The 24,647-nt window shown below is 45.4% G+C and overlaps 1 protein-coding gene across 6 annotated transcripts in view; it reads left to right on the plus strand.

Moving 5' to 3' along the window:
* Positions 1–24,647, plus strand: part of DENND11 (DENN domain containing 11) — a 256,066-nt gene that overhangs the window by 62,546 nt on the left and 168,873 nt on the right. For all 6 annotated transcript variants that reach the window (XM_033958013.1, XM_033958009.1, XM_033958010.1 and 3 more), the window contains one exon: positions 2,503–2,602. In XM_033958013.1, the coding sequence (XP_033813904.1) occupies positions 2,503–2,602 (100 nt within the window). The remainder of the gene's footprint in view (positions 1–2,502; positions 2,603–24,647) is intronic.

Here is a 24,647-nt window from a genome sequence, read left to right on the forward strand (position 1 = left end):
AACTTGCACCTGCCTGCTTGCCGCTCTGCCGCTGCAGCTCGGGGAGAGAAAGCAGGAGAGAAGGGCAGGAGGCTTAAAGCTCCTGCCCTACGCCCTGGACTGCCCGTACCACCAGAGAAATGAAGGTAGGGGAGGGGGGGTTAGTTAGTATTCGCTCCATAAGATGCACCCTTATTTCCACCCACTTTTTTGGGGGGGAAAGTGCGTCTTACAGAGCGAAAAATACGGTACTTTAGTTAGTCGATCTCTAAGACATTGGGGTATTGAATTCTGAAGAGCTGGGGCAAGATAGAAAAAGGCAGAATCTCTCATCACATCTAATCTTGCCCTGTTAGAGAAAAGAAATACTAAACAGTTTTGTGTGATTGAGTATGTTGGTTTGGACTGATTATTTACAGTTAATAGTGCTGATTTTAAATAAAATTTAATAAAATGAGTGTCTTCACATACTTTATTTTTTAGATCCTCCTCTGTACATTATAAGTCTTATGTGTGTACTAGTGATGGCCAATTCATGATTCAAATCGATTCACCGATTCATTTCGGGTGAATCGATTTGAATCGATTCAAAACCAAAAAAAGTCAGCCTCCCAATTCACTCTAACCTTCCCCCCTTACCCCTTAAAGCAGGATCAGCAGCGCTGCCTCTTGCTGGCCGGCGCTGCCACTCTTGTTTTAGAGAGCGAGGTGGGAGGGACAGTCGGGAAGTGCTGCAGTGTCTGGCTTCCCCGCTGGCCTCCAGCGGCTCCCTTTACCTTACTGCAGCAGAGAGCAGCCTGCGGAAAGGATTGCGGGTACTTTAGCGATCCTTGCAGGTTGCCATAGGTCTCAGGAGCTGTCGTCCTTCTGCCGCAGTCTCGCCCCTCCTCTGATGTCAGAGGCAGGAACGCGGCAGAGGGACAACAGCTCCTGTGGCCTTTGGCAACCTGCAAGGATTGCTAAAGTACCTGCGATCCTTTCTGCAGGCTGCTCTCTGCTGCAGTCAGGTAAAGGTAGGCACGGGAGGCCAGAGGGGAACATACAGGCCTTCCGGGGGGGGAAGTGGCAGTCCTTTGGGGGGGGAGGTACAGTCCTTTGGGGAGGACAGGCCTTCAGGGGGTGTGTAGGCCTTCAAGATGGGGACAGGCCTTCAGGGGGGGTGCAGGCCTTCGGGGGGGAGGTACAGTCCGGGGAGGAACAGACGTTCAGGGGGGTGTAGGCCTTCGGGGGGGGTGTAGGCCTTCGAGGGGGTGTAGGCCTTCAGGGGGAGATAGACCTTCAGGGGGGAGGTATAGTTCTTCGGGGAGACAGGCCTTCAGGGGTGGGGTGCAGGCCTTCAGGGGGGGACAGGCAGGCATTCAGGGATGGGGTGTAGGCCTTCAAGGGGGGGTGCAAGCCTTCAGGGGGGACAGACCTTCGGTGGGGAGGTGCAATCCTTTGGGGGGAACAAGCCTTCAGAGGTGGGTGCCCTTCAGGGAGGGGACAGACCTTCAGGGGGGACAGACCTTCAGCAGAGGGGGCCCTACTGTAGAAGTACACGGAGGGAGGGAGGCAAGAGGGGGGTTCAAAGAGACATGCATATGCCGGATTTTGGGGGGAAGAAATAATGGGTCTAAAAACAGAGGAGTGGGAGAGAGATGGTGGATAATGGGATTTAGGGAGGGAAGGAACAGAAAGGGAGAGAAGTTGGACACAAGGGATGGTGTGGAGGGGGGCATAGAGATACTGGATAGGAGGATAGTTAGGAACCGAAAGGGAGAGATGGTAGACTCTGGGGTGATGGGGAAGGAGGGAGAGATGCTGCATGAAAGGGTAGTTGAGAAAAGGTGGATCTGTGGATGGAGACGAAAAAAAGGAAAGATGCCAGACCTCCAGGGGAGGGAAGGGAAACAGAAGGGGAGGACAGAGATAGAAGATTGATGGTTAGAACGGAGAAAGAAGAAAAGAAGGAGACCCTGGCAAGCAAGTTATCAGAAGACAGCCAGGGCCAGATTTGAATATTGACCAGACAACAAAAGGTAGAAAAACTAATTTTATTTTCTGTTTTGTGATTACAATATGTCAGATTTGAAAAGTGTATCCTGTCAGAGCTGGTGTTAGACCGCAAACGTGAGCTAGGATTTAACAGAGAGAGGAAAAGTCCTTTTTGTTTGTTTATTTTGTTTACACCACTGCGCCAGTGTGGTTAGAAGAAGGCAAAGGGGGTGATGAGGCTATAAAATAAACCCACTAGGATGTTTTATAAAAACACACAATTGTGCAGGAAAATCGAATCGAAAAATCGATTCAATAGGCCGAATCGAATCAAAAATTTTTTCCCTGAATCGGGCAGCACTAGTGTTTACCAATGATGTGCTGGAGCTAGTATCCAGGAGCCCCTTATTAAATAATTTTATAAGGGGCTGAGTAGAGTAGAATCTCATTAGAGCTGTTTTAAATATGGGCAGCACTTTACTGTTATGGGATATTGCTTCATCACAGCTTTGTGCTAACTGGGTCTGAGCTCTTCTTCTTTTCCCTTAGGGAATCTTATGGAGTGGTGTTTGCCTCGTGACATTGACCTAGAAGGTGTGGAATTCAAGTCTATGGCCAGTGGTTCCCATAGAGTTCAATCTGACTTCATGTGAGTTCAATTGGGGTTTTGCTTCTCTATTTTTCTTTTTTATTCCCCAAGCTCTTTATTTATGTACACAAGTTCTTGGTTAGATTATTTATGTACATAAGTTCTTGGTTAGATAATTTATGGTTAGAACTCAGGGTAGCTGCTAACGAATTTCAAAAGGGAAATATATTGTGCAAAATCTATTCAGTTTATATTCTGTGCCTTTAGAAGAAGTTATAAAGCAAAATGCATCCTGTAAGAAAAAGTTAATTTGCGAACTTTAGACTTGTTATACAAAACTATGTTTTGCCACACTTAGACTATTGTAACTCCCTTCTTTGTGGCTTGCCGAAGAACTCTTTAAGGGCTCTCTGCAAGTGGCTCAGAATACTGCTGCCAGGATAATAGCCAGATTGCCTCGCTATTCACATGTCACACCTGTACTAGCCAAACTTCATTGGTTGCCAGTTATGTCATGGCTAACTGTTATGTATGTTACCATGTAACCCGCTCTGGGCTCCTTGGGGAGGACGGGATACAAATCGAATTAAATAAATAAAATTCATAAGAACATAAGAATTGCTGCTGCTGGGTCAGACCAGTGGTCCATCGTGCCCAGCAGTCTGCTCACGTTGCGGCCCTTAGGTCAAAGACCAGTGCCCTGAGTCTAGCCTTACCTGTGTATGTTCTGGTTCAGCAGGAACTTGTCTAACTTTGTCTTGAATCCCTGGAGGGTGTTTTACCCTATAACAGCCTCCGGAAGAGCGTTCCAGTTTTCTACCACTCTCTGGGTGAAGAAGAACTTCCTAACGTTTGTACGGAACCTATCCCCTTTTAACTTTAGAGAGTTCCCTCTCATTCTCTCTACCTTGGAGAGGGTAAACAACCTGCCTCAGATGGATGCCATCCGGTCCTGGGGATTTATTGTTTTTAAGCCTATCAATCTGCCTGCATACCTCTACTAGACTGACCATCAACCCTGTCAGTTTCCCATCTTCGTTTCCTGCGTATAGCTTGTCGGCTTCTGGTATGTTGCATATATCCTCTTCGGTAAATACAGACGCAAAAAATGTGTTTAGTTTGTCGGCGATGGCTTTGTCCTCCATTAGCACTCCCTTTATTCCATGGTCATCCAACGGCCCCACTGCTTCCTTCGCGCGCCGTTTCCACTTAATATATTGAAAAAAACGGCTTGAAGTTTTTTGCCTCCTTGGCTATTTTTTCCTTGTAGCCTTTTGTGGCCCCTCTTACCGCTTTATGCCAGCTGCTTTGATGATGTTTGTGCTTTTTTCAGTTTCTGTCCATTTTTGACCTTTTCCATTCCTTAAACGAAGTCTTCTTGTCTCTGATCGCATCCTTCCACCACTACAGTGAGCCACGCCAGTTCCTTGTTCTTTTTCCTCTTGAATCCCTTGTTGATATGCGGTATATATAGATTTTGCGCTTTGGTGACTGTGTCCTTAAACAGGGACCATGCTTGCTTTAGCAATTTTACATTGCTTATCCTCTTCTTAATCTTCTTCCCCACTATGAGTCTCATTGCTTCATAATTTCCTTTTTGTAAGTTCAGTGCCGTGGCCGTCGTTCTGGATCGATGTTATTCCCCTGTATCCAGGTTGAAGCGGATCATATTGTGATCACTGCTTCCCAGCGTCCATTCTACTTCTATGCCTTGCACTGGTCCTTGTAGTCCATTTAGAATTAAGTCCAGAATTTCTTCTCTTATTTTCCTTGACGAGTTGTTCCAGGAAGCAATCGCCTATAGCATCCAGGAACTTGGTCTCCCTACTGCAGCCGAAGGTGGCTAGGTTTCAGTCTATCCCTGGATAATTGAAGTCACCCATGATAACTGCGTTGCCTCCCTTGCAGTTGCATTTAATGTCATCCATCAGTTTCTTCGGACTGGCCTGGGGGTCGGCTGTATTTTTTTTTGTGTTGTTGAGTTTTGTTTTAACTATGTATGTATTGTTGTTACCCGCATAGATGCTAGATATTCAGGATATAAATGTTTTAAATAAAATAATTTGGGGTTAGTAGTTATGTTATGTTATTTATTTCTTAGTTATCATCATGGCCACTGCTTTAAAGTATTTGGATAATTTACCTGGATATTCTTAATCAGTAGGCTGGATGAAAGTCTACTTTAAGTCAGATTTGTGGAATATATAGCTCTAAAATGGACAAGTTATCTGTTTCAATATGCAGTCCATCTAAACAGGTAAAGTTATGTGTGAATAGTTTCACTGTTGGTGCTTATCAGCAAAAGTTTTGGCACCATCACTAATATCTCGACCCCTCCTATATTAAATTAATCTTGGTTGTTTTTTTTTTCATAAGATAATTAGTTTTCTAGTACGACAGACATTCTATTCCTGAACCTGGGGGTAGTCAACCTCTTTGCAAGAACTCTTGTAGGAATCTTCATTTGCATACTTTTTTGTTCCTCCTCCCTTATTTCTGGGCTTTCCTTCAACTCCTCAGTTGTCTACCTACAAGCATTTTGACTGACTGGAGGTTTCTGTTCCAGGATTAACCCCCCCCTCCATCCCTATCCACCTAGCCATGAGCCAAAACATTTTGTCACTGTTGGTTGGGGGCAGGTATCCAGAAGCCCACACATATCACAAAGATACGTTTTTCTTTTTTAAAAAAAATATCATATTTATTGAGACAAAGGGCAATCAAAGAGCAAGTACAGAGAATATTATGCATCAGAACAATCATGAAAGCAAGCACTTGCAAAAATACCAATGAGCGAAGGAACACATAAGCAAGATGGGCAAGATATCAAGGGCATAGAAGTGATGAGAGAACCCAAGCGTTAAAGAAAGGAATACATACTGGCCAGCAGCCCCAGTCTGTTTTATATTAATGAAACAGTCAGAATCCCCAAACGATTCAACACTTCCATCCGTCTCAAGCATACAATGCACACATACCACACATCTACACATACACTCACACCCACACACTCTCTACCGGGGAATGGCACCATCTCCAAACACATGAACTCAAATCTCAAAACTGGGAAAGCACCAAAGGGGGCACCAGACCTTCGGTGAGCAAAAAAGAAAAGAAAGAAATCCAGCAAGGACCCCCAATGTCAGGGGTACAGAGGTGGCCCCTATGGCAAAGCAAAGGGCCGAGATGCATTGGAAGTCAAGGAGTAAGGGGTGGCAGAGCGAAGGCAGTGCAAAGCAATCAGTGCTCATGACCCAAAAGTACAAACAATCAAGTACATACAATGATATTCAAGCATTGCTGTCCAGAAACTCCTTCCATAAAGCATAATAAGATTTCCACATATCCTGCAGGCGATATGAGTAGGTGTCCAGCTCATATTGTGCCTGCTGTTTTCATCAGGGCGATCCACATAGAATAAGTGGGAGCTTCCTCAGAGTCCCAGTACTTCAAAATGAGTCTTTTCCCCAAGTGGATAGCATGTAGTACAAATTTCTGAGAAGACAAGGCTAGACCATGGTGCGCCAGCTCTTGTACGTCCCCCAACAATAAGGTAGGACTGTTCCAGGGCACAGCTCCCTGTAGTAACCCAGCTAAACAACGTTGTATAGAGTCCCAAAGAGTCGGTGCGGACAATCAAAAAATGAGTGAAGGAAGGTACCCAGGTGGTGTTTACATTTAAGACACTTGTCATTGGACCACAACCCCATAGTGTGCCCGCGAGCATGGGTAAGATATGCTCTATGCAAGATTTTGTATTGTGTCTCTTACAGGGACACCACTTTCACATGGATGTGCAGTGTTTGAAAGAGGAGGTGGGTATCATGTATGGAGACCTCTAACCCCAATTCAGTAGACTAGTCCCGCACTAAAGACAAGCACCCCTCTCCGGAACAGTCCCTCCCCTTCCCTCCCCGTACCAGGTAGAAATTTTGTTAGCTAGGGTGGGAGTAGAAAGGAAAAGCAGATTCAATTTGCTATAGGTCCATTGCTCCCCATGCTCCCGTTCCAGTGAGCGGTGATAGTGGTGAAATTGGAAATAGGTGTAAGAGTGAATGGGAGGTAAGTGCCATGCAGCCTGCATCTGTGCGAATGAGGGGAATTGTCCCCCACCCAATTGCAATGCAGCACCTATGGTCGTGTCACACCCTGTGCGCCCCCGCAGACCCGCGAGCCCCTGCACACCCGGAACAAAATCCGGGTTAAGAAAGAGGGACATAAAAGGGTTGACAAAGGAGAGCTTGCCCTGCTGCAGCCGCCACCAGCACCAAACTTTACAAAACGGTAAAAGAAACGAAAAAGCAGGGGTGCGAAGCCCCTCGCTCCCCCCTCCAGACTTATGGATAATATACGAAAAAGACCAAGGTAAAAAGAAGTCATCAAGCAGTGCCGGGGGGAATAGCAAGGGGAAGATACCAGATGTTCATGGATCCATCACAGAAGTGCTGCAACATTATAAACACGGAGGACGGGTAAACCTAGCCCACCCCAAGCCTTACTTTGGGTCAGCTTAAGAGCACTAATATGGGCCACTTTACCCCCCAAATGAAAGAGCGAATAATAGATTGGTAAGAGCGCTCATCAGTACACGATATCCAAACTGGTATGATCTGGAGCGGGTATAGTAGTTTCGGAAACAGCACCATTTTCACCAGAGCTACTCGGCCCAGCAAAGAGAGGGGAAGTGAACGCCATTTGTGGCAGAGGGTTTTTATTTTCCCAATAGTAGCAGTAATGTTTGCTTCATATAGTTTTTTCGGATCCCGATAAAGCATGATGCCCAAGTATTTCAACTTCCCAGGTGCTATACCAATACCCAACCCCGCACACCAAGACTCTGAGGAGGGGGCACCAAGTAAAAGAGCCTCGGTCTTGTCAAAGTTAATTTTTAGGCCAGAGAATTTGCCGTATAAATTGATAATGGACATTAAGGTGGGAACAGTCCGAGCAGCATGTCGTTGGCGAACATGCTTATGCGGAACTCATGGCTGCCAACTCGCAGTCTCGCCAATCCGTATGGCTAGAGGCTCCAGGGAGAGAAGAAAGAGGAGCGAGGAGAGGGGGCAACCCTGTCTTGTGCCTCTCCCCAAAGGGAAGGGGTCAGACACCCCTCCATTTACCAAGAGTTGCGAGCAAGGATTGTGATATAGAGTAGACAAATCTTGCCTTCTTTCTCACCCTTCTTCTTTTTAAATGTTCAGCTACCTCTCAATTCTCCATCTTCTCTCAGTCCTTAGCTCTCCCATTTCCCATCTCACTCCTTTCCCAGCCTCCTATTCCCTTCTATCTACTCCCCATTACCACATTACTATCACTCACTGCTCTCTCTCATCTTGTCATCTCCATTTTAACCTCATCCACATGGCTTACCACTTTCAGAATCCCATCCCTCTCTCCACTGGTCAGGCTATAACTCTCTGTCCCTTTCTTTCCATCCCCTTTCTTATCCCTCCTGCCCTCCCATGGGTCCATCCCTCCTCCTCTATCCTCATGGTCCAACATTTTGCTCCCTCTCTTTTCTGTTTTTCTTCTTCCCTTCCCCTTTGATGCTGAACAATGAGATGGAGGGAAAAAAAGAGAGAGATGCTGCATCTCTCTGCCTTCCATCCACAGGCCTAAAATTTCTCCCTACCTCCCTTCCATCCCCAGATCCAACTTCTCTCCTTTCTCTTCCCAACTGCCCCCCACCCCATCTCTCCCCATGGGTGGCATGATAAAGTAGTCGGGTGGGGTGGGGCGGGACAGGGAAATTTGATGGTTAGAATAGGGTCTTATGTTCTTATTAAATCCAGTGGCGTACCTAGTATATATGACAGCCAGTGCTGATCATTTTTTAACAATCCCCTCCTCTATATAAAAAAGATAATTTTAGTAATAATCCATGAATCACACAACAATGGATTCAATTCACGCTCACAGAAGGCACATTCCCTGCTGACCTCAGTGAAATCGTCATCACCCCAATCCAAAAAGACCCAAAAGCACCACAAAACCACCCATCTAACTTTAGACCTATAGCCTCAATTCCGCTATATGTCAAAATCATAGAAGGCCTAGTAGCCAAACTCCTCTCCAATTACATAGATGACCACAACCTACTCCACCCCACGCAATCAGGCTTCAGAACAAACTTCAGTACAGAGACACTACTAGGCTCCCTTATGGATACCGTCAGACAACACCTTAGTACAGGGAAAAAAATGCTTCTCATACAACTGGACCTAACTGCAGCATTCGACTTAGTGGACCACAACATCCTTCTACAGATCTTAGACGCAATAGGCATCTCAGATAAAGTATACTCATGGTTTGAAGGATTCCTAAAATTCAGAACTTACAGTGTAAAATCAAACAAAGAAAAGTCAGAATCATGGTCAAACCCCTGCGGCGTACCACAAGGATCTCCACTATCCCCTACCCTCTTCAATCTATACACCGCTTCTCTAGGAACGCATCTGGACAATCTGGGCATAACCACCTATAGTTATGCTGATGACATCACCATCCTCATCCCATATGATCACACTAAACCGACCATGACAGACAAACTTCACCAAACACTTGAAACAGTCACAACCTGGATGAAAAAACACAAACTTAAACTCAACCAAGACAAAACCAAATTCATCCTTCTCGAAAATGACAAGGTCCAAACCACAACCAACTTAGAAATAAACGCAATCAAATACCCAATCCAAACCACCATTAAACTACTTGGCATGACCATAGACAGATGCTGCACTATGCAACCGCAAATAAATAAAACAATTCAGAAATCATTCGCTGTCATGAGAAATCTGAGACAAGTCCGAAAATTCTTTGAAAGAACACAATTCCAACTCATAGTACAATCACTAATACTAGGTATATTGGACTACTGCAACATCCTCTTCCTTCCTTGCCCTGTAACCACGATTAAACAACTCCAAACAATCCAAAATACAGCTTTGAGACTCATCTACTCATTGAGAAAACACGACCACATCACTGAAGCCTTCATCAACTCACATTGGCTTCCAATCCAAGAAAGAATCCAATTCAAATTCTACTGCATACTATTTAAAACCCTACAAGGAGACAGCCCATCATACTTGAATAATCGCCTCATCCAAGCACCCACTACCAGACACAGAAAAACACACTCCCCATTCATACCCCCCCCAATCAAGGAAGTAAAAAGAACAAAACTACACGACGGCCTCCTAGCCACCCAAGCCGCAAGGCTGGATAACCAGATCTCCAACCTTCTGATGACCACTCCAGACTATAGGACGTTCAGAAAAGAAATAAAAACCACACTTTTCAAGAAATTCCTGAAGCAGCACTAACATCACGACCTCTTAGTAACTCTAAAACCGACATCTGATCTACCCATTACTGCACTAACAACAACAAAAGAACCTCCAATATGACCAACTATTAATTCTCTTACAAACCACCTCACCCTCAACAACCAGTTAATGTTTATAAAATCTACAACTTACCTATCTAGCCAATCAATGTAACTCTGTATTTCTAAATTAACCTTTTGTAATCCGCCTTGAACCGCAAGGTAATGGCGGAATAGAAATCCCTAATGTAATGTAATGTAATGTAATAATTTTAGTAATAATCCATGAATCACACAACAAGGGTGCACCTAGGAAAAGGCAGCATCTTAAACACTGCAGTGAGCAGTGAGCACTAGAACACCAACACATTCATTGTAAAACTAAACAAGCCAGATCCAGCACAATCAATTAATCCTGTACAGTCGATGCTAACAAAAAACCATGTCCTTTTCATACACACAGAACAGAGATACACCCTCGCCCAATATGAAATAATCACAAACTAAAAATAAAAATATGTAGACAAAAGTTAACCAAACCACCAAAAAACCAGACTCTGCAACACCATAGAAACAGTGACACATGTCCCCTAATACTGTGCAAAATATAAAGACAATTGATGTAAATTTGAAAACACTGATGCATAACAATCATCACTGTACAAATGAACAAACAGAAGTAAAACAAATAACGAGAAATAAGAAAATACCATTTTATTGGACTAATCCATCTTTCAATTAACTTTCAGAGGCCAAATCTTTCTTCAAGACAGCACAGTATACTGCTATTATGGTATCCTGTCCTGACCTGAGCAAAGGGGGTTTAGTCCCCATAAAAATTGCTTTATTTCCATTTCCTATTTATAAACTTTTATCAATAGTAAAGCAACAAAAAAATTTTTCTACCTTTTGTCGTTTCTGCTTCATCTTCTCTTCACGCTCTACTTTCTATACAGCATTTATCCTTTATCACTTCCAGCAACATCTGCCCTCTCTCTTTGCCCCTTCCACCCTCTCTCTCTTCCATACGGCATGTTCCCTCTTTTTATGTCCTTCAATAAACTGTACATCCTGTGCTTTTTCTCCTTTGTACATGATTAATTTCAGCTTCACCCGGTCTCCATTTTTCTGTCTCCACCCCCTCCCCTATGCTCTGGCATCTCTATCTCATTCCCTTCCCTCCCCCCATGCCCTGACATCTCTCTCCTCTTCTTCCATCCTTCCCCCTGGTCTGGCATCTGTCTCTCCCTCCCCCCTTATATGCCCTGGCATCTCTCCCTCCCCCCTCCATGGTCTGGTATCTCTTTTCCTTTCCCTCCCATGGTCTTGGAATCTCTCTTTCCTCTCCTCTCTCTTCTTTGGTCTTCCTTTTCCATCCCTCCCTTCCCCCCAATTGGGTGCAGCAGCAGCATTTCTCTTCCCCCCTCCACTTGGCCACACTGCAGCATTTCTTCCCCCCTCCCCCGCAGTGCCAGCAGCATTTCTTTCTATCCCCCCCTCCAATTGGCTACAGTGCACTGAGTGCAGCATTTCTCCTCCCCCCCCCCCCGCAGCACAGCATTCACAACTCGCTACAGGCTAAGGCGGGGAAGTGAGGAGGGAAGCTTACAACTAGCTGCTCTTGCTTGCTTCGGGCCTTCCTCGCTGCCGGGTCCTGCCTTCGTGGAAACAGTAGGCAGGACCCGGCAGCGAGGAAGGCCCGAAGCAAGTAAAACAGCAAGTTGTAAGCTTCCCTTCTCACTTCACTATCTCCCACTGTAGGCTCGTGCCCTCGGGGTTCTGCACACTATGCCGGCTTAGCAGCGTGCCCATGCGAAAATGGCGACCCACCGACGCCAGAAACTCCACAGCTCTACGTTCCTCATACCAGGCGGAGTTGTTCAGGATACTCAGACTGCCATGCGCCTTTCCCCCACAAAAAACTCCCCGTTGGTGCGCACACACTGCAAACTCTCACGCAGCCTGTGCACGTTCTGCAACCAGTTGCTCAAGTGGCTCACGTAAGCCTATCTGTCCGCTGGGGTCTCCGATGCGTGCGGTGGCCCTGCCGATGAGCGCAATGGTGTGGTGTCCTGCGCGCTGAAAGCGCCCACGTGTAAGGAGTCAGCTGTGGGATCGAAGCCACAGTACACCGTCTGTGCCTGCTCTGCAGTATTAAAAAGTCAGGCTGAGGCAAACGTTGAACTTCTGATGACTTTTCAGGCTGTGCCGAGTCAGCCCGGGGAATCACCAAATTGGTGAGAGGGTGGGTTTTTTTTTAATTTTTAAATGTTTGAGCAGCAGCAGCAGGATTTCCGACTGAGATGACAGCCGGGCGGTCATCTAAATTAGTTGGGCGTAGCGCCCGGCTAAAAGGCTCTAGAGAGAACACTGCGCTCCAAAGTCCAGAAAAGGTGAGTGCAGGAGACCATGTCGAAAACTTTCTCGACGTCCAGGCTAAGGATAAGTGCCTGATCAGCGGAGGCATGAGGGGACTGCATCACCGCAAGGACCTTCAAAAAATTCATTGAGGTGTATCTGCCTGGCACAAAGCCTACCTGATCTTCATGTATGAGGGATGGGAGAAAGATGTTGAGGCGCACTGCTAAGATACTGGCTAGGTTCTTGACATCTTGGTTTAGAAGAGATATGGGCCTATAAGACCCAAGGGCATCGAGTGGCCGGCCCGGCTTCGGAAGGATGATGATGTGAATCCTATTGTGGGTATCCCCGAGGGGGTGGGGGTGGGGGGGGTGGCGGTGCGCAGTCATAAAATAAGCTTGCAAGGACAAGAGAGCCAGGGGGTCCAAAAGTATATAGAACTCAGGGCCTAGCCCATCAGGGCCCGGTGTCTTGGCCAATTTAAGTTTTGCGATGGCCAGCTATATCTCCTCGCCCGTAATAGAATCGTTAAGAAGTGCCTGTTGATCTGAGGACAACCGAGGCGTTGTGTACCTGGACTTCAGTAAAGCTTTTGACAGTGTCCCACACTGCAGGCTGCTAAGCAAGATGGAATCGATGGGGTTAGGAGAGACACTAACTGCATGGGTCAATGATTGGCTGAGTGGCAGACTTCAGAGGGTGGTGGTTAATGGTACCCTCTCTAAAACATCGGAGGTGACCAGTGGAATGCCGCAGGGCTCGGTCCTGGGTCCACTCCTTTTCAACATATTCATAGGGGATCTGACTCAAGGGCTTCAAGGTAAAATAACACTATTCGCCGATGACGCCAAACTATGTAATATAGTAAGTGAATGCAGTTTACAGAATTATATGGCGCAGGACCTGCTTACATTGGAAAGTTGGTCCTCAACCTGGCAGCTAGGCTTCAATGCTCAGAAATGTAAGGTCATGCACCTCGGAAGCGGAAATCCATGCAGGACGCACTTCTTGAACGGAGAAACTTTAACTAGGGCTTCAGCAGAATGAGATTTAGGAGTAATCATCAGTGCAGACATGAAAACTGCCAATTAAGTGGAGAAGGCTTCATCTAAGGCAAGGCAGATATTGGGTTGTATCAATAGAAGTTTCGTCAGCCGAAAGCCTGAAGTCATAATGCCGTTGTACAGGGCCATGGTGAGACCTCCATCTGGAGTACTGTGTGCAATTCTGGAGGCCACATTACAGTAAAGATGTGTGCAGAATTGAATCGGTTCAGTGGACGGCCACCAGGATGATCTCGGGACTCAAGGGTCTCTCGTACGAAGAGAGACTGAACAAATTGCAGCTCTACACTCTCGAGGAACGTAGGGAGAGGGGAGACATGATTGAAACATTTAAGTACCTCACGGGACGTGTCGAAGTGGAAGATGATATTTTCTTTTTCAAAGGACCCTCGGCCACAAGAGGGCACCCGCTCAAACTCAGGGGTGGAAAATTTCATGGCGACACCAGAAAATATTTCTTCACAGAGAGAGTGGTTGATCATTGGAACAAGCTTCCAGTGCAGGTGATCGAGGCAGACAGCGTGCCAGACTTTAAGAATAAATGGGATACCCGTGTGGGATCCCTACGAGGGTCAAGATAAGGAAATTGGGTCATTAGGGCATAGACAGGGGGTGGGTAAGCAGAGTGGGCAGACTTGATGGGCTGTAGCTCTTTTCTGTCGTCATCTTCTATGTTTCTATGAGGCAATACCAAGTCATGAAAAAACTCCTCTTGAGCCTCACTATCATGGGACTGTGCGGTATATAACTCCGTATAGAAGTTCACATTCTGCTGCGTGATGGCCTGACGATTAGAGTGCATTATTCCCCGTTTATCTTTAATGGAAGTGATAATGTGCTGAGCCTTGTGGGGGGCGCACTAAATTAGCTAGCATACAACCCATTTTATCACCTCATTGCTGAAGCCTATATTTGTAACAGTATATGCTGCGATTTGCCCTCTGATCCAAAAAAGCATTAATTTCGGACTTCAAAAGACCCATGGCCTGTTTGGTATGATCATCGAGGCGAGAGATATGAAGTCTCCTTAAAGCAGCAAGATCCCAAGACAGGGAAAGCAGTTCCCCATCACATCGCTTTTTCAGGGAGGCGGAGTAAGCAAGAATATGCCCCCGCATGACCATCTTTGCAGCCTCCCAATATATGACCGGGCTCACGTCCTCCACAGAATTAGTTAGCACAAAGTCCTATTTCTTAAAGAAATAATCACGGAAGTGGGTATCCTCATATAGATGGGGGGGACATGCGCCAGATCCTGACCCCTATCTGAGAGCCGAACCGTAAAATGAGACCCAACAGAGCATGATCAGAAACGAGGGGCGCAGTAATGTGAGCACCAGTCATTTGAGGGAAGAGAGAAGCAGAAACCAAAAGATAGTCAATACGGGAGTAGAATGAAAAATCAAGCTCGTCTGGGTGCATGGTTTGCCATGAATCCAAGAGGCTCAGCTCTTTTAGAAGAAAATTTACCCCCTAGTAAAAAGACCTCTTGGCACGGGTTTAGCTGGTTTGTTGTCCCATTGGGGGTGGGCTACCTTATTGAAATTTCCACCTAAAATTAGTGGTTGAGGAGAGAGCGGAGCCAAAAGGCCTACCAGGGAAGAAAAAAAGGAATGAGATTAGGTGTAGGGGCATAGATATTGCACAAGACTAAGGGTTTGCCCCAAAGCTCCCCAATCAAAACTAGAAACCGTCCCTTAGGATCCACTATTTGTCTATGGATGTGAAAGGGAATGTTCTTGTGGATAAATATAGCTACCCCGCATTTTCTTGTGGCAAAAGAGGTATAACCTACCTGGCCCAGCCATTCCCTATGAAGTTTGACATGCTCTGTAGGAGTCAAGTGGGTCTCTTGTAGAAATGCTAAGTCAGTACGTTCTTTTTTAAGATAGGCCAAAAGTTTTGTGTGCTTAATTGGGGAGTGTATCCCAACTACATTAAGAGATTTTACATTCAATTGAGTCATATCGTGTGATCAGTACCAAGTAATAGAAGCAAGATATATAATAGAAGAACAATATCAGGGTGGGGCGTCCCAGCCACATCCCACCCTCAGCAGCTCACTCACCGTCAGTCTAGAAAAGAAAGGAGAAAGAAGGGCCACAGCACATGTCGTCCACCCGGCAATAAGGAACAAGCAAACATACCCATGCACACCACACCATACATACTACCCATGCACTAACCCCCTTTCAAACCCCATTCCCTATTTCAGCATGGAAAATCCCTGCTAAACCCAGACCCCCAAAACTTTGCAAACAGGCAGCTCTGGGCCAGATCAGAGCAAACAGTAACCCTGTTCTGCAAACTCAAGCCCAAAAGATATGCAGCCCCAGCCTTATACAACCAAGGCTGAGGGAAGCAGAGCCGCAAAACGGAACTAGAGCAGTGAACATTGAACAGAGCAAACCAGAAACATAACATGGATAGGTGCAGACCTCTGGGGTACCCAAAGGCAAAAAGACATAAAAGCCCTCCAGATTAGGCTAGGCTTTGCCCGCACATAATGGTCCAGGTCAGGTAACAGAACAAAGGATCGCCGAGTCCGATCATTATAATAATAATAATAATAATAATTTTAATAATAATAATTTTATTTTTATATACCGCCATACCCGGTGAGTTCTAGGCGGTTTACATCAGTTAGATTAGGATCTACGTTTGCACGCAGATTTACAAACAAATTAACAACAATGTAACAGGAAAACCGAAATTGACAGAGTATGGAGAGAGCTTGTTGAAGAAATTAACAACAATGTAACAGGAAAACCGAAATTGACAGGGTATGGAGAGAGCTTGTTGAGGAAAGGGAAGAGAAGCTATTATGAGGGGGGAGGAGAGCAGGGGGGGGAGGAAGGGGCGGGCGAAGTGTAAATATGCAAGGGAGGAGCCATTAGGGGTCTTGTTTGCTGAATAGATAGGTTTTGAGTGATTTTCTGAAGTCGAGGTAGGAGGGGGCCTCGAGTATCATTTGGGCCAGCCATGGGTTGAGCTTGGCTGCTTGGTAGGCAAAGGTTTTGTCTATGAATCTTTTAAGGTGACAAGAGTTTAAGCGAGGGGAAGGCGAACAGTTGAGTTCTACGGGATTTCTTGTTTATGTGATAGAGGTTAAAATGGGGGTTAATGTAGCTTGGTGAAGAACCATTTACCGATTTGTAGCAGAAGCATGCGAATTTAAAAAGGACTCTTGATTTGAAAGGCAGCCAGTGTAGTTGGTGGTAGAAGGGGGTGACGTGTTCCCATTTCTTTAGGCCGAAAATGAGGCGTACTGCGGTGTTTTGGATTATTTTTAGTCTCCTGGTGGTTTTCTTCATGGCGTTAAGGTAAATGATGTTGCAGTAGTCAAGAATGCTGAGGATAGAGGATTGTACCAGTAGGAAGAAAGAGGTGTCGTCGAAGTATTTTTTTATGGTGCGCAGTTTCCATAGTACGGAGAAGCTTTTCCTGACCATGAGGTTCGTGTGGCTTTCTAAGGATAAATTTTTGTCCAGAGTGACTCCCAGAATTTTTAGGGTGGATTCAAGGTGGAAAGTAATTCCTTTCAGTTGAATTGTTGTGTTTTTTATTTTGTCATTGGGGGTGGCTAGGAAGAATTTTGTTTTGTCGGGATTGAGTTTAAGTCTGAAAGAGAGCATCCATAGTTCAATCTGGTTAAGAATATTTGTAATGTGGTTAAGTAGGTCTTGTTAGAAATTGGTTAGTGGGATGGCTATTGTGATATCATCTGCATATATAAAAAATTTGAGCTTGAGGTTGTGTAGGAGGTTACCTAGGGAGGCCAGGTAGATATTGAACAGGGAGGGTGACAGCGGCGAGCCTTGAGGGACCCCACAGACCAATAATGGCCCAACAAGGGTAAAGGCGAAAACAAGAGCAATAATTAGCAGGCCTTCAATACACTGTAGGGCAAGGCCTTGTGGTCCCCACTCAGTGAAGGCAAAAAGTTGTGCCAAGCAAAGTACAGCAGTAAGCCCCGCCAAGACCCTAGTAGCAAGAATCGGGGAGGCATAGACCCACATAGTAACATAGTAACATAGTAGATGACGGCAGATAAAGACCCGAATGGTCCATCCAGTCTGCCCAATCTGATTCAATTTAAATTATTATTTTTATTTTTATTTTTCTTCTTAGCTATTTCTGGGCGAGAATCCAAAGCTTTACCCGGTACTGTGCTTGGGTTCCAACTGCCGAAATCTCTGTTAAGACTTACTCCAGGCCATCTACACCCTCCCAGCCATTGAAGCCCTCCCCTGCCCATCCTCCTCCAAACGGCCATACACAGACACAGACCGTACAAGTCTGCCCAGTAACTGGCCTAGTTCAATCTTTAATATTATTTTCTGATTCTAAATCTTCTGTGTTCATCCCACGCTTCTTTGAACTCATTCACAGTTTTACTCTCCACCACCTCTCTCGGGAGCGCATTCCAGGCATCCACCACCCTCTCTGTAAAGTAGAATTTCCTAACATTGCCCCCACAACATCCACCAGGCCAGTGGGGCAACATATCAAGGCCAAAAAGAAGGTCAAAGGTGTATCTGGAAACAACAAACCCAGAGGAATCCGCCGTGCTCAAATAGAGAGGCACTGGTTCACCACCAGGTGCTGGCAGAAAGACAAGGGGTGAGAAACACCCAAGCAGGTCATACACTTCACTAGAAGGGGCCCTCCACAGTCTATTGACAAGGGAACCAGCTGGTGGCAGAGCTGCTCCCGGCATGATTGTAATCCAGCAAAGTCAGAGGGCAAACAGTGAGCTCATTCAAGACCAGGTGAGGTGCAGATTCAGGAGGTACCACGATCCCCGGGCACTGAAGCAGGGAGAGTTTTAATGAACCCATCCAGCTCTGCAGGTGTGTTGTAGAAGACATGGTCACTTGGGCTCTAGTGGGATACAGCAGTGAAAAGCGGATGTTGCGCTTGAACAACTCGTTATAGTAAGGCGCCATAGCTCTGCACCTGGAGGAGACCTGTGGTGAGAAATCCTGAAAGATCAGTAAGTTGAGGTCTTTCCCCCTGCGGTATTGAGCCAAGATGCGCTCCTTCAGTGAGAAGTTGAGGAATCTGACGATAACAGTCCAAGGCCACAGATCGTCATCGTGACGAGGGCCCAAGCGGTGTGCACGCTCGATGGAGAAGGGGGCCAAGGGATCGGGGAGAGCTACGGCCTTAGGTAGCCATCCTTCCAGCTATTGATGCAGGTCGACATCCCTGATGGTGTTAGGAATCCCCACAAAGCACAAATTGTTACGCCTGCTCCTGTTTTTGTGGTCCTCATGTCACTCCGCCATAGTTTTATTGGCAGATTCCAATGTGTGGAAGCGTTCTTCGAAGTCAGCCACGGTATCTTCTTGCTGAGGTATTCTATCCTCAGCATGCTGCAGCCTACCTGCCTGTGAGTCCAGGCTTTCTTTGTTACCTTCCATGAAGGTATGAATTATGGCCAGTATGTCCTCCATGATTAGCGTGAGGGATCGAGTCAGTTCTTGCACCGCGGCCGCCTCCAGAGTAAAGATAGGTGTCTCGTGCGGTTCCGCCATCTTGCCGTCCTACACCTTCAGCTTGTCCTTAGCAATTCGGGCCATTTTAGTTGCCATTTACGCTTCCGCGGTTACGAACGACTTGCTTCTTTAGGCTCAGGAAATGAAGGGCTACAGATTCCGTGCTTGGAAGTTCAGCTCTAAGATGTTTAGTGTGAGTTTATTAAGTAAGGCGTTTTGGCAGACCCGAAGCTGCTGTGAGGCACGTCCATTCAGCTTCCCAGCATCACGTGTCCCCCCAAGATAAGTTTTTCTAAACAGCTCAATGTTGACTGCCTATTTGCTTACTGCGAATTGTTAACTGCGCTAACATTTTGCTAACAATTCTACTATAATATGAATCAAGGAGGTTTTTGTGCTGATGATGTAATTTACCCTCTCTAGTTAGAGAAGAGTTCTTCCCTAACTGGGTTCTGAGACTTTTCCTCCTTTGGCAAGGTGTTGCACGCTGTTATTTCATCCATTTAGATTATTTGCGGCTCATATTTTTCAGTGTTAGAGTTAGGCTTCCCTACCTCTAAAAATCCTAAAATCGCTATTTTTTTGTTTTCAGTATAGTTCCCTGGGCCATTTTTTAGCACTAAAATCGTTGCTGTGGCAGCCATCTTGGATTTCCCAATTTGAAAATAAAAGCCTCTTTCTGCTTCAAAACACCTCATTTTTGCTTCAAAACAGATGGGATAGACTCTTTAGGCCAGGATGCCTTGGATTCATTCCTAATTTGCGGTGAATGGCCATATGAGGAGCACTGGTATAGCCTCTGGGCTTTTGGAGGGGGGGGTCAGTACCCAGTTGGTCTGAGGAATAAGGGGAGAATAGCTTAACTGCGTCCCCAGTGAAATGCAGCTATAACATGGCTAGAAAACCCCAGAAAGGGACTAGGCAGCATCCTGGCCATGGGTTCTCTGAATTTATTGAAATGGTGTATGTAGCTTATAAGATTAACCAGGGCCGCATGGAACCTTTAGGAATCGTGGCCCTTCTGGTTCCGGGGGTTTACTCTTCCCCCTCCCGCCTCTCCCCCAAGAGTGCAGTTCCCCAGCAAAAGTGCCATGCTCAAGTTGGGGCAACCTGATCCCCTAGGGCAGTGTATCTCAAACTGTGTGCCTCCTGAGATTCCAAGTATGCCGCGGCACACTGAGGAGGAAGATAGGCGCCTGCCAGCTGACTTCTTTATCTGGTACAGTGCCAGCGCTGCCTGATTTGCCGAAGGCTTGCATGTTTCCCCCTTCTAACGTTCTCCGGCTTCCCCCCTGGCCTCTTGGTCTCACCTTTAAAGCCCGCAGAGGATCACCAAAAACAGCATTTTTAGATCCTCCCCCCCCCCCACTCTGATTTTAGACCGTCACAGCCTTACTCACAGACCAGTTGCTGGGGAATGGTGCTTCAACCTGCTTCAACTCCCTGAAAGTGTCACTGGATCTGGAGAGATCTGTGCCTCAAGCCGTCCAGCCAGTTCCAACGGTGCAATCTTTGGGCTGCCAGACGAATAAAGTCCGACTGATCCTGAACCCCACGGATCACTAAAGGGAGGGAGGTGAAAACACAGCTGACACCTTGAGCACCCCAACGGACCGCAGTGGATGTCTACAGTATGTGCTTAAGCTCCTGACTGAGTCAGGATGTGAACAAGTGCTTGGGGCAAGGAACCTCAAGCTCCAGAAATTTTCAGCAGGTTGTCTGAAGCAGGTACCCTAGGGGTTGGCCTGCAAACTGCCGACAGAGAAGTCTGCTTCTCTCCGACCACACTGAGCAGTCTCCTTGTAATAGGGTCATTTACACAGGGAAAATCTGTGGAAATAAAACTGACACTATCACAAAAAATAAACTGAGGATCAGAAAGACATCTTCTGGCTCGCATATAGAAGATAGAACTGAAGGGGGCAGAGGTGCCTGGGGAGAAGAGGAGGAACTGAGAAGTTTTTCTGACATCTTCTGCAAATCCAGCTCTCAAGCTAGGATAGGAAACCTCTTGTACAGCAAACAATCCCTATAGCACTGTAAAAATAAATAAAATATAAATAACAGAACACCATAAATCATGATAGCAGAGCTTAACTCAATCTCCCAAGAAACATTCTTGCTGACTATAAGTAGATTGTAGTCCACAGCTCTACTGATAAGCCCCACTTTTTATCAAGCGCTGCTTAGCAGCACGAGCTAAATGCCGAACCGCCTATAGGAATAGAATGGGCTGCTCAGCATTTAGCTTGTGCTGCTTGGCAACATAGCTTAATAAAAGAGGGGGAAAGTTATAGCAACAATTCCAGTTAGTCAATCTGGAAATTGAAATTTCTGGAGTTTCAGGACCAAATGCAGATGGTAGGCCCCTTTTTGCTTCGGAGCCATCTTCTTCAGCCCTTTAAAGGTTTTCTGCTCCAACATGTAGCCACTTGATCGCCAAGCACAGTGAGAGGAAGGGAGGCCAGTCGTCCCCCTCACTGCTAATTGTACAACAGCCAAACCTACTACTCACCTTAATAATAAAACACCAGACTGCAACAGGAAACAACATATCCTTAATCCCAGAAAAATTAACTTCCAACGGAAACCACCAACCAGCCAGCAGAAATCACACGAACAGAATACTGATAGACTGCTCAGCCAGCATTCCCCACAGCATCCCTACAATGTGGAGAAGACGACCTACTAATGCACCAAAAAACCCTCCAAAGACAAAAATCCTCCCCAGATCAAACTCTCTCATTTACCCACAAACGACTCACAACAACCAAACAGAATACACACAGATAAGAACATAAGAATAGCCTTACTGGGTCAGACTAATGGTCCATCAAGCCCAGTAGCCCGTCCTCACGGTGGCCAATCCAGGTCACTGGTACCTGGCCAAAACCCAAGGAGTAGCAATATTCCATGCTACCAATCCAGGGCAAGCAGTGGCTTCCCCCATGTCTTTCTCAATAACAGACTATGGACTTTTCCTCCAAACCTTTCTTAAAACCAGCTACACTAGCCGCTCTCACCACAATCTCTGGCAATGCGTTCTAGAACTTAACTATTCTCTGAGTGAAAAAAAGTTTCCTCCTATTGGTTTTAAAAGTATTTCCGCTCAGATAAATAGTTTGACAATGAACTACTTCAACTCAAAAGACAATGTAGGTGTCTCGAAAGAGAATGGAGGAAAAAAACAACCAAGAGCACACAAAAACAACCTGGAGAAAACTAAACAAACAATACAAGACTAAACGAAAAAAGAAAAACATTCTACAGAAACCAAATCCAGGATACCAAAAAATTATTCAAATTATTAAAAGAACTCAAGACACCAAACCCTATCTGGTTACTAACAATGCCATCCCTCCATCTGCCTCTGAACTAGCAGAATTCTTTAGAAACAAAATCGCAATAGCTAGGGAGACATTCACTGGAACCCTAACCCAACTGGATGAGGTTACTTCCCCCCCCCCCAAGAAAGAATCTTGTGCAACGAATAAAACCTGGTCTGACTTCCCAAAAATACAATGGTCTGACATAAATAAACTATACAATAAATATCACCTTGCAGCATGCGACCTCAACTACTGCCCCCCATACCTGTTAAGAACCTCAAGCCTGAAATTCCACACCCACCTCATGCAGTGGGTACATTCTATGATCACTGAAGGCCTTTTCCCAGAGGATCTTGGTGAAATAATCATCACCCCTATCTTGAAAGACCCAAAGGGAACTATTGATTAGAGAATGACACGGTGACAAAATTCATCACCGTTCCCGTCCCCGCGGATAACCGCGGGAAATAATCCCATGTCATTTTTTAGTGTCTATTCAGCTTCAGTCCTTCTACACCAGCATTATTCAAAGCAAAGCTTGTGGGTCAGTGGTTGTGGCCATTCATACTCTGATTCTTCCCTCTCTCCTTAAAGAATGACATGAAGATGGTTTACCGTGGTTATCCACGGGGATGGGGACGGTGATGAATTTTGTCACCGTGTCATTCTCTACTATTGATCTACCCTCCAATTACAGATCCATAGACTCAGTACCTTTATACATCAAACTTATGGAAGGTCTAATGGCAAAACTTCTCATGGACCATTTGGAACTGCAAAACATGCTCCACCCCTCCCAATCAGGCTTCAGGACCAACTACAGCATAGAGACACACTTAAGCAAAGGCAAAAAAAATGCTAATTATACAACTAGACCTCACCGCAGCATTTGATCTGGTTGATCTGGTTTAAATTTCCCCAATTATGAAATGAACTTTCTCTAATTTTGAGATGTCCCAGCCCCTTCCAATCTTTTCGTAAATTTTTAAAAACTTTTTTATTCATTAAACATTTTGAAAACTAATCTTCTTGCACTTTAGCTTATCTTTTAACTTATTGTTAACCGTGTCGAGCTTCCTTTGGTTGAAGACCCGGTATATAAGGTTAAGTTTTAGTTTAGTTTAGTTTACTGCTACAAATATTGGAGACAATAGGAATCACAAGCAGGGTACGGTACAGATATGGTTCCAAGGATTCCTAAAAGCCAGACACTACAGGATAAAAATAAACAAAGAAAAATCAGAATCCTGGTACAACCCCGTGGTGTGCCCCAAAGATCCCCACTATCTCCAACACTTCAATCTATTTATCGCCTCACTTGGCACCAGCTTAGACCAACTAAACATAAAATCATACAGCTAAGCAGATGCCATCACCATTCTCCTTCCCATTGATCAACCGTCCCCCACAGCAATTAATGCACTACACAAAACACTAAAACAATGGATGAAAAACCATAAACTAAAGCTAAACCCAGACAAAATAAAATTTTCTCTTCTTGAAAATGACAGAGCTCCTATCAAAACAAAGCTTGAAATAAACTCCATCTCATACCCCATACAACCCCCACCTAAAACTACTAGGAATGATGATAGTTAGAGACTGTACCATGCAACTACATATCAACAAAACAGTCCATAAAGCCTTCACAGTCATTCGTAACCTAAGACAAATCCACAAATTCTTCGATAGAATACAATTCAGACTCCTGGTCCAAGCACTAATACTAGGCCTACTAGACTACTGCAATATCATATACCTACCCTGCCCCGCCACCATGATAAAACAACTACAGACAGTGCAAAATACAAACAGTGCAAAATACAGTCTTCAGACTGATCTACTCACTGAAGAAGTACGACCACATCACCGCCGCCTACCAAGACACACACTGGTTATCTGTACAAGCACAAATACTTTAAAAATTTTACTTCATGCTCTACAAAACCCTGCATAGCAATGGACTATCCTACCTGAACACTCGCCTAACTCGGAACAACTCTTCCAGAACAAGGAGAACTCGGATACCTTTCACCCCCCCCAATCAAAGGAATTCAGCGTAAAAAAATACACGATGGACAACTCGCCACGCAAGCAGCGAAACTAAACAGCCACATCTCCAATTTAGTGATCTCGGCGCCAAACTACAAAACTTTCAGGAGGGAAATAAAAACCAGGTTATTCAAGAAATATGTAAAAAAAAAAACTCCTGATACAACCAATAACCTCACTCCATCACCAGACTATAAATGTTCCAATCAATAACTGCCTTGTAATCTTCTGGATATGACCAGAATCTCATCCTTTTGTAATCCGCCTAGAACCGCAAGGTATTGGTGGAATAAAAGAAACTAATGTAATGTAATAAAAAATATGTAAACTTAATATGATTCTTTGAGGCCTTTTTACAAAGCCATGGTAAGCACTAATAAGAGAATCACAAAAAAAGGCATACTGCAGGGCATGCTGGGGTTTCTTGCAGTGATTTTGGTATGTGCATGTGCTACTCATGAGCTAAAA

The sequence above is a fragment of the Geotrypetes seraphini genome, chromosome 9 (genome assembly GCF_902459505.1).
Source record: "Geotrypetes seraphini chromosome 9, aGeoSer1.1, whole genome shotgun sequence".
NCBI classification, from domain to species: Eukaryota; Metazoa; Chordata; class Amphibia; order Gymnophiona; family Dermophiidae; genus Geotrypetes; species Geotrypetes seraphini.